This window comes from Carettochelys insculpta, chromosome 5 (genome assembly GCF_033958435.1).
Source record: "Carettochelys insculpta isolate YL-2023 chromosome 5, ASM3395843v1, whole genome shotgun sequence".
In the NCBI taxonomy this organism is placed as follows: Eukaryota; Metazoa; Chordata; order Testudines; family Carettochelyidae; genus Carettochelys; species Carettochelys insculpta.
The window spans coordinates 82751615-82761792 of NC_134141.1; the positions used below are offsets into that span (position 1 = coordinate 82751615).

General features: G+C 41.8%; 1 protein-coding gene across 3 annotated transcripts; it reads right to left on the reverse strand.

The window, feature by feature from the left end:
* Positions 1-313: 313 nt before the first annotated feature.
* On the reverse strand, positions 314-9878 carry LOC142013685 (survival of motor neuron protein-like). 3 transcript variants are annotated; one of them, XM_074995409.1, is made up of 9 exons: positions 9750-9878; positions 9424-9495; positions 8029-8154; positions 7481-7678; positions 5560-5700; positions 4370-4441; positions 3328-3438; positions 1664-1746; positions 314-835 (listed from the first exon to the last, which is right to left on the reverse strand). In XM_074995409.1, exons 1-8 carry the CDS (start codon positions 9801-9803, stop codon positions 1690-1692), a joined length of 831 nt encoding a protein of 276 aa, XP_074851510.1. In that variant the 5' UTR covers positions 9804-9878; the 3' UTR covers positions 314-835; positions 1664-1689. The 3 variants fall into 3 exon arrangements, with proteins under 3 accessions (XP_074851510.1, XP_074851509.1, XP_074851511.1); XM_074995408.1 differs by having other exon boundaries at positions 314-839; XM_074995410.1 differs by lacking the exon at positions 7481-7678 and having other exon boundaries at positions 314-839.
* Between the last annotated feature and the right edge of the window lie 300 nt (positions 9879-10178).

Below are 10178 nucleotides of genomic sequence, written 5' to 3' on the forward strand. Positions count from 1 at the left end.
GTTGAATGACAATCACTTTGTTCCCTATGAACATAGGGTTATGAAAGCTACCCCCCACTCTGAATAGCTGCACATTTTGAAAGCCTTTAATGTGATGCAAACAAAGGTGTGTACATGCTAATTTGAGTGAGAACTTTGCACCATTATGCACATGTAGATTTTACTGGAGGGATGCTGTGACATAAGCAGGAGGGATACAGACTGCACTCATCCCACTGCAGGTAGGAGAAGGGCACAGCTGGTTAAGATTTAAATAGCTTTTACTATACACATGCTTTCTAAAGTACTAAACAGTCCAGTTTAAAAAAGTAAATTCAAACTGAATAAATTTTTATTTACAAACAAGCAAAACACCCCATCCATGAACCTTCAAGGGTCTGATCCTATTCAGAAGATAGGATGTTCAACGTGTAACATTTTCTACATGTCATTAACTCCTACCAGCAGTCACCATTATTACATACATCACTACCCTTCTGCATAGTGGTAAGATATTTTACACTTTGCTTTTATCAAAATTGAATCATTCAGATTTTAAAATGTAAGATACAATGCAGAGGGATGACTATCTTTAAAATCCATAACTTGAGCTTTAAACCATTTATGTAGGGTAGATGGCACTTCCTTTGGGGGGGGTATATACTGATCTTGCTGTTTGTCTTTAAGAATGCCTAAATAACTAGACTGCTGCTTTAAGTCTGGTATTACATTAATTCAGTCACACAGTTCATTACTAAAATGCCAGGGATCCAGATGTTAGGCCCAAGGAGTCTTCATGATTTAAACAAATATCTTCATCAACCAGCATCTCTCCCACAGAGAGGAAAATCGGCACCTAGCTTTAAAAGAGAAACAATTGTATAGGTGTATGTATGCAAATACTTGATTTTAAGCAAGTCTATCCACCTGTAAATCACTAAAAATGATTGTTGGCTGAAGCAGGTTATCATGCATGTCATTTAAAAAGGTACATCTATCAGAGGAAAAGGAAAATGTGGCAGGATACGCTTTTGAACTGCACTTTAGTGATTAATACCTGAGAGAGCATATGCAAAAATTATTTCATACCAAAAGTGCAGACACTCAGTAATAAGGGGAAAGTGAATAAAAATTCAAACAGGGCAGAAAACTTGAACTGAACTAGATGTTAGTTCTGTTTTGAGAGTCATCCAAACAATCTCCTAGATGCAGAAGCAAGCAATTGTTTCTAAATATGCTTACAGTACAACAAAGGTCTGTGTTAATCACAAACTCCATAGGCCTTCTGATTCCAAGACTGATGGCGTTAGCTGATTTGTCCACATTAAAACAGCAGCCCTTATCATAGGGGAAAATGGACAACCAGACACTCAGATTTCTCAAAGACAAGTTAATTTTTAGTTGTAACCAGTCACACTTTCCAACCACACATCCTTCCTTGGACGACAACAGAGCCTATTCCAGCTCTCACCCACTCTGCCTAGTGGCAATGCACTTGCTGCATTCGGACAGCGACAGATTTTCTTCATTTATGGCCAAGATAACTAGAGATTTTGGAACCCATAATTGCCCTTTCTTTAAAAGGGACATGCTACAGGAATGATGCAATTCCAAATTGAATTTCTCAGTTTGGTCATAGACTGCCCATTGATCACAATATTAAACTTTTACAAATAATACTTACAATTGCTCAAGATAAGTGATGTGTAATTATTTAGGGTGGGGACATCTCTCCAAGGCAGCTTCCATTCGGCTCTGTTTTAAACCCTATGGGACAAAGGATAGCAAGAGTCTATTCAACTATGAATACAAAATAATTAAGCTTGGCTCATGATTGTAAAATATTTTGAGCCAAATCCTTCTAGTCTCTCTCAAAGAAAATTTTGGTTCTTTATAACCAAATGAAGACAAACCACCAATATATTTGGTGCATACACACTAGGAACTGACTTGGAAGTTAGGTATTACTTCAAAAGTAGCCAGCAGAGACTCTACACACATTTTCCCTTACTTTGAAGTAGGGAGCCCAACTTCCAAGTCCTTACTTCATTCCTGGGAATGGAGTAGTACCCTACTTTGAAGTTTATCTTTAAAGCAGGATGTGTGTAAATGCTCAACTTCGAAGTTGCTGACTTAGAAGTTTCACTATTTCACTAGTTATTTTGTAGAATAGACATAAACCATTATGTTCCAATCAATAACTTACACTGAACTTTTTGCTTTTGTCTTGATCTGCATCCCTGAAGAACAGCTTGAGCAAATTTTGTTGTTAAACCAAAGAAATAATGGAAGCCTACAGACATTTCATCTAAAATACCAATTCCCAAATTCTGTCTCATCTTCAGTTCACTAATAAAAATGGGACATCCAAAACCAAATCCCATTATCAAAGCTTTAAAAATCCAGTCCTTTCTAGATTTTTATTTCCTTTGCAATTACGCAAAAACACACCCTTCCACAAGCTTAGTTTTTTAATCATTGTGGAGCTCCACTCCTCCACTCCTCCACCTGTTCCAAAAGAAATGAAGAATGGTTTTTTGGAGAGGGCCGGGGGTGGGCTTGAAACAGATTTGCTCTACCAAAGAATATTTAACAAGTCCAGATTTACTCCAGTCACACAGGCTGTGTCTACATGTGAAGGATGGTAATGAGGCAGTTCACAGTTTATTAATGAAGTTCTACTGTGCACAGGCAGCACTTCATTAAGCAAATTCCCCCCTGCAGCAACTCCCAAGTTTTAAACTTCAAAGTACCAGCATGTGTCTAGCTACGGTGCACCCGCCGGTACTTTGAAGTGCCTCAAAAGCAGTAAGGGGACTTCCAAGATGCCCCGACACTTCGAAGTACCAGCAGGAGCACTGTGGCTAGACACGTGCCGGTACTTCGAAGTTTAAAACTTTGGAGTTGCCGGGGGGGGGGGGGGGGGGGAAGATGGGATTTGCTTAATGAAGTGCTGCCTATGAATGGCAGCACTTGATTAGTAAACTCCGAACAGCCTCATTACCATCCTTCCTTTGAAGGAAGGTGGTAATGTAGACACGGCCACAGTCTATTCTTCAGTTATGACAACTGCATGCTAGGAAATAGGAGACTCCACTAGAGACTGGAAAGCTGCAACTATTGATATCAAAATATTTTTGTAATATGTTGAAAATGTACAAATATAAACATAGCAAGTTATCATTAGTTTAGTGAACAGATATGATTGTGCTTACTGAAAACGAGGAATGCAAACAGCTAGCTTCTTAGAGTAAAAGCTCCATAAAGAAAAATAACCACTGACTTCACAGAAGAATCCAAAACTATACTATATATGCAACATTTCAACACAAATTGCTTGTCGCTTACCAAATAGTAGCCAGTGTGATAGCCACTCATATACCAAGCTATTAACATGCTTCCCAAAGCTTCCTCATCTTCAGGAGAGTCTGGATCCAGGGGTGGTGGTGGAGGAATCAACTAGGAGATTGGGGAAAAACAAAAAAACAAAAAAAAAAAAAAACACACACACTCCTAAGTGGCTTTATTTGTGTTATTTATCTGACAGTTGGGGGGAAGTGAATTACAACCACCAATTTCTGAGGTGACTGACAAATGAAAAGAGATGCCTTCTTGCACACGCTTCACAATAAGACAACAGTTGCTTAAAAAACAAAACGTACACAAACCACTGCTCTATTTACCTCCTAGTGTGAGCGTTTCCATTAAGGTCGTATCCAGATGGCAGGGAACTGTTGGCAAAAAAGACCTACAAATTGTGCAGTGCAATTTGCGTATCTTTTGCCGATAGTTCTGTTGGGAAAGGATTTCTGACATTTGGCCAGTCCACATGGGGACAAATGTCAGAAAACCACCCCTCTGTTGAAACACCCCTTCTTCCTCGTGGTACGAGGTATTCAGGGATGTCAACAGACCACTCCCAACTAGCAGATTTCTGCTCACAGAACTGCAGTCTGGATGCGTGATGTCAACAAAACTTCTGTGAATTTAATAAAGAAATATGGGTGATTTCCCATATTAATGTAAAATATTAGCACTTCCAAAACACATTAAGTTCCTTTATAAATTAGTTATTTTCCTAGTGGGAATAACAATACTGATACAACTGCACCTGCATTAGTGGCTTAGTCATACTTTCACTATATTAGTATAGTGAAAGTACTGGTATGTAGAAAAGCCCTGTGTGTCACTTATTTTGGAAAATAAGTTTTTCCCTTACTGTGTCTCTTAGGCTATGTCTAGACTGCAGGTGTCCAACAAAACTTCTGAATATGTATTTATTTCAATTTAAAAGCAGGTATGAGAACTCAAGTGACCAAGAATGTAAATTACAAAAGGGGAGATCATAAATATTAGCCTTTAACTAATGTATTTTTCATATACCACTTACCGGTGGTCCTATTGGGAATGGTGGGGGGCAACTTGAGAAGAAGGGTGGTGGTCCACTGAATTTTGGTCCAGGCTACAGTGAAATAATTGAAAGGAAACAAAATTTGGAACCTTCTTAAAACATTACACAACAGATCACACAATTACTTAAACAAAGGTAGCAAGTTCCAATGACTTAATCCTGTACAGGGATATGGGACAGCTATACATGATTCATGCTAGTATTCTCTGATGTGAGCATCAGCAAGCCTACCAAGAGACAACTTTCTTTATCAATATTACTAAAAGTCAGAATTCAAGTGGTATTTCAATAATGGTAATTTCTGAAATGCCTTTTAAAAGAAATATGAAGTTGCACACACATTAAAAACTGTTCCTTACATTTGATATGCAAGAGATAACTCATCATCTCTGGTCTAGGATTTGAACTAAGCTGACTTTTTCAAATACTAAATTTACTTGACATATAGATTTGTTACAATCACACTGTGCCTATACTCATATTTAAAGATGAAATGGTAGGTTCTTATCAAAGGACTTGTCTACACTTAACCAGAGATTGACCCCTAGGAGATAGCTCTCTGGAGCATCTATTTAGTGGGTCTAAGTAAGAATGGACAACTTGTTGCTCTCTCCTTGACTTTGGTACTTCACCAGATCATGAGGAGTAAGGGAACTTGACAGGAAAGTTTCTCCCACCAACCTCCTGTTGTGGCAACACCTTAGAAATCCCGTTTAAGTTACGTGGTCTCCAGCTACACTGTTCACATCGCTGGAGATCTATACATCAAGTGTAGATCTGCCCTTAATTTATGATGCTGCTTCACATGAGATTTTCTGGTCATCTTCCACTAATGTTCCAATGTTCTGAACAAAGCCCATTATTTTTGTTTCAATTGGCATATTGTATAGAATCTGTCAGATAGTAAATGTATAAGGTGATAACTTTGCCCCAAAGAAGTCAAAGAGAAAAGTTCAACTACTACCAGGGTGTTCTAATTTCAGTCTTGCAGTTTATCACAGGTATATATATTAAGATTCAATAGTTGCCTTGAAAGAATATACTGCTGGTGTTGCAATACAATGTCTACAAGAGTGGTAAAGGTATTTTTTCCTCAGAGCTGTGAAACAAGTCACGTCTGAAGATCCCGCTCTACTTCAGGCCAACATCACAGTTAAACATGTGCTTACCCTTCCCAGGCCTGGTGGTGGAGGTGGTGGAAAATGGGAGTTCCAATGAGAGGGTTTCAGTTTTGCAGAGCTGTATTTGTTTCCAGGTGACTGGGAGGACTTTTCACTTTCATCTGTTGAATATTGAATCTCATTTTCATTCTAGAAGAAATAGCATATTTTTAATTAAAACTCTAGCAGACCTGGTCCCAAGTGATACCTCCTATGTATTTACAGCTAATACAACATGAAACCTTTCACTGGGAAAGGCTTCTATCCACATCTCTATCTTCCATCTTGATTTCTGCATTCTCCTCCACTCCGATTTCTTAACTCTGCCCCCTGCTAATTCAAAATTGCACCTACTAAAGCCACCTTCCTGGTCTTTCACTTTGACCGTTTAATCCCTCCTGTCTTTGAATCTCTGCAGCCTCCTTCCTACCACATGAAGTTCAGCCTTCTTGTCCTTACATCCAAGGCTCTTTACAGTTCTGTTTCTCCCCATTTTTAATTGCTCCTTTTATCCCTAGCACTGCCACCAGCTGCTAGCTTTGTCAACCTGGTTGTCCAGTTCTCCTACTCTTTCCAGCTTTTTCTAGTCTCCTGTATGTATGAGGAAGATGGATTTTGCTAATCTGAAATTCTGAAAGTGACTTTAAAATATTTTAATGTCACAGCAATTTCTTAGCACATACACAACAAAAACCACTCTCTAATCTCATATGAAAGTCACAACACTGAATACTAAGCATCAACAAAAACAGTAGATTGTCTTTCTTTTCCTGTAGGAAGGATCAAAAGTTTGCAGTGTACAAGAGAAAGAGACACCTGTAATCAGAATTGCCATGTCTATTACACCCCATGAAATTCTGCCAGATGTCCAGTACTGCTGACTAGACATTGAAACAGAAGATGTGTGTGTCCCTAGTGCACTGAGAAAGACAGCATCTCTCTTCATTAAATTATTATTAAATGAAACACACTCAGGGTGCGTCTACACTAGGAACTAACTTTGAAGTTAGGCACTACTTTGAAGTAGCCAGCAGAGAGTCTACACACATTTTCCCTTAATTCAAAGTTAACTTCCAAATTCTTACTCTATTCCCAGGAATGAAGTAGTGCTCTGCTTTGAAGTTTAACTTCAAAATAGGGCATGTAGGTACTCAACTTCGAAGTTGTACTTCGAAACAAGCATCTTCCAAGTTATTTCTTTAGTGTAGACATAGCCTCAGACAAGTAGAAATCTGCAGCCATGCTGCACATAAGAATTAGAGCTGCATGCAAGAATCACAGGGCCGTATACTGTGTTGTAATACAGGTTGGAACTCTATAAATCGGGCGCCCTCGGGACCTGACTGGTGCCAAATGAGAGAATTTTGCTGGACCATGGGAGGTTAATATACCTAGCAGCATTACCAACACTTCCACTGATTACTAGGCTCTTAGAAAACATGTAGGGGTAAATTACACCTAAACAGCAAAGAACACAGAGCCAGGACCATGAGAAACGTGGCTATACCCAAGTTAAGTGGTCATCTGTTGCTGTACAAGAGAGTGTTGGAGAGAAGTAATAACAGTACCACTTAGCTCCTTTAAATACTCAAAGCTCTCAGAGTATTTGAAGCCATCATCCCCATTTTACATATGGGAAAATTAAGTCCAGGAAAGGAAGCCACTAGCGCAAGGTCACCCAACAGAACCATGTCAGAGTGGGGAAGTGAAATCAGGTTTCCAGAGTCTCAGTCTAGTACCCTAATCAAGAGGACACAATACCATACAGGCATGTACATTACTTTCAAGAGATTCAAAACCATTACACCAAGGAAGACATTTTGTTCACACACTTTTCCTCCTTCAGTTCTATGAGAGGAACAAGAATACAATAAAACTTGACACATTTTGCTTATTTTTGGTAATATATTGTTTCTATTTTCCCTCTCACCTCCCCAGCATTCAGCTCATTTTCTTTTTCAATGGTATTTGGAAGAAGCAGATCACATAGATTATGCTCCTCCCTATTTCCATATCCAGTGTAAACCACCACACAGGTCCCTCTCTTCTGATTGACCGAGGCAATAGTTGCTAGATACACATTGCCATCCTCAGACCAAACTGCCCTACAGGCATCACCAACTCTCCACTGAAACAAAAACGAGAGACAAGTCAGCAGCTATATTTGTCAGCTCTACAATCTTTTTTCTCTATTTAACTTTTCTCATTCTCAAGTGTTTGATATATAAATGTTAACATATCTACTATGTACACAATTTTTCAACTACATAGCATGACATGCCTCTCCTGACTCCAGATTTTTCTCTATATTCCATTAATGTTTCTCAATTGAACCCAGCAGAGCAAGAATTTTTAAATCTTATTTATAGTTTCATCAAGGCCAATAACTTGACGATCATAAGAATTATGTTTTAAAACTATAAACATGCACAATACAAAAAAACATTAACAGTTTTGGTACACAGATGTTAAGGTGACCTGTTTCAATGGCGTAGAGTTGCTTTTCTTCCTACTTCTGTTCTTTTTATTATTTTTTCTCTTTGTTCCTGAGTACTGTTCTTGTTTGTCCAAAGGCCCCGAACACTCACCATTCTTTAGAGCACTCTACAAAAGACAAAGGTTCAGCAAATTATACCCCAACATCTAAACCATGACTTGTACTTCTAGCCACTTATATTACAATAGCAATCAGAACTTAACAGGGGATGGGCATACCAATTTTATCCTGTTCTTCCTAACTGACATAGGCCTTGTCTAGACTATCCAAAACCGCTGAAATGGACATTTTGAAGTTTACTAATGAAGCGCTGAAATACATATTCAGCACTTCATTAGCACGTGGGCAGCCGCGGCACTTTGAAATTGATGCAGCTCATCCAGTCAGGGCTCCTTTTCGAAAGGACCCCACCTACTTTGAAGTCTCCTTATTCCCATCTGCTCATAGGAATAAGGGGACTTCGAAGTAGTTGGGGTCCTTTCCAAAAGGAGCCCCGTCTGGACAAGCCGCGTCAATTTCGAAGTGCCAGGGCTGCCCACATGCTAATGAAGTGCTGAATATGTATTTCAGCGCTTCATTAGTAAACTTCGAAATGGCCATTTGCATGGCCATTTCGAAATTTTTGGCTAATGTAGACATAGCCATAATGACAACCGTGCACGTATTTGTCTATATTTCATGTTACTGCAAAAAGATCCACTAAATTTAGATATGTGTCTTTAAGACAGATTTTAGCCCACTACAATACTTACATTCATGTGAGCCATCTTCTCTTACTCTATTTTTAATAGAATAGTCTCTACCATGAGTGTTTAAGCAGCACAGCTTTGCTGGTGCAGCTCTGGCACTGTAGTGCTGTCCTGTAACCACTTCTTGCAGCAACTGGGAAAGAGATTTTTCTATCACACTGGACAATCAACTTTCAAGTGCCAGTAGCTCAATCAATAGAAGCATTCTATTGTTCCAGCTACAGTTATGCCACCAATTAGGCTGATACAACTACAGTGCTGAAATGGGAGGCTTTCTGTACACTTGAGCAGTAGAGCTATGCTGATCTAAAGTGTAAGCCTAGCCCAGGCTTGTAACAAAGGGACAGGAAACATTTAAAATAAAAACATTAAAATCTGTTCGAGGGGTCATAATTCCCAGTTGGAAGAGGCTCACAAGCCACCACCGCAGGCCACCAGCAATAGTCACGCAAGTCAAGGCTACGTCCGAACTGTAGCGGGATCCTTCGACCTGATCCCCAAGGCACCCCGGGGGAGAGGGCGGTGCTTGCCCACGAGACCCCCCGCAGGTTTTGGGCCCCATTCGCTGCCTCTACCGGACGCCGGCCGGTCAGCACTCGGACACAGCGCGGGACGGGCGGGAGGTACCTTAAAAGACGCCACCGCTCGGTCGTACGCCTTGATCAGGGCGGTGTCGTCCCAGATGTCCGAATCGTCGCTCTGCGGGGGGAAGCGAGACGGGAGGTGTAAGCGTCACGCGGGGCTCGGCTCACGCGCCCGCCCATGCCGCGCAGACCGCTAACGGTCGGCAGGCAGCGGGGCCAGGCGTGCGGGCAGCAAGTCCCGCCTGCAGGCCCGGCCCGGCCCGGCCCGGCCAAGCCACACGACCCTGGTCGCCCGCCGAAGACGGCCCGAAGCCTTGCCCCGGCGGTGCCCCGGGAACTGCAAATCCTACCCGCTCCCCACGCCGCTACCTGCCCGGCGCCACGCTTAAACAGCACCGTCTCGGCCTCGCCCTGCTCTGCCATAGCCAAAGTTGGGCCGGCCAGGAGCCACCCCCTGCGTCAGTCGGGCACATGCGCAGCCCTTCCAAGGCAGGCGGGTGGGGGGGGTCTAGCGGGGTGGAGCTTCAGTGGCTCAGGAAGCTGCTTAGGTTCCCTCGCCTTTGAGCCGGCCTCTCACCAGGGAGGAGGGAGTTGCCTCCTTCCTGTCTCCCCGCACGTAGAGCTACAGCTGCTCTTCCAAGTCTGCTCCCTTCCCCTCCACCAGGGCTGGACGCGGATTCAGGAAGTGCCTCCCATATTTCAACAAGGACCCCTCCAATAGGGGGATCGTCTCACGCTTTTCCGCCCCCCCCCGCCGCCCCGCCGCTTTGCCAAATTCCCTGCCGGAGCAGGAGTAAG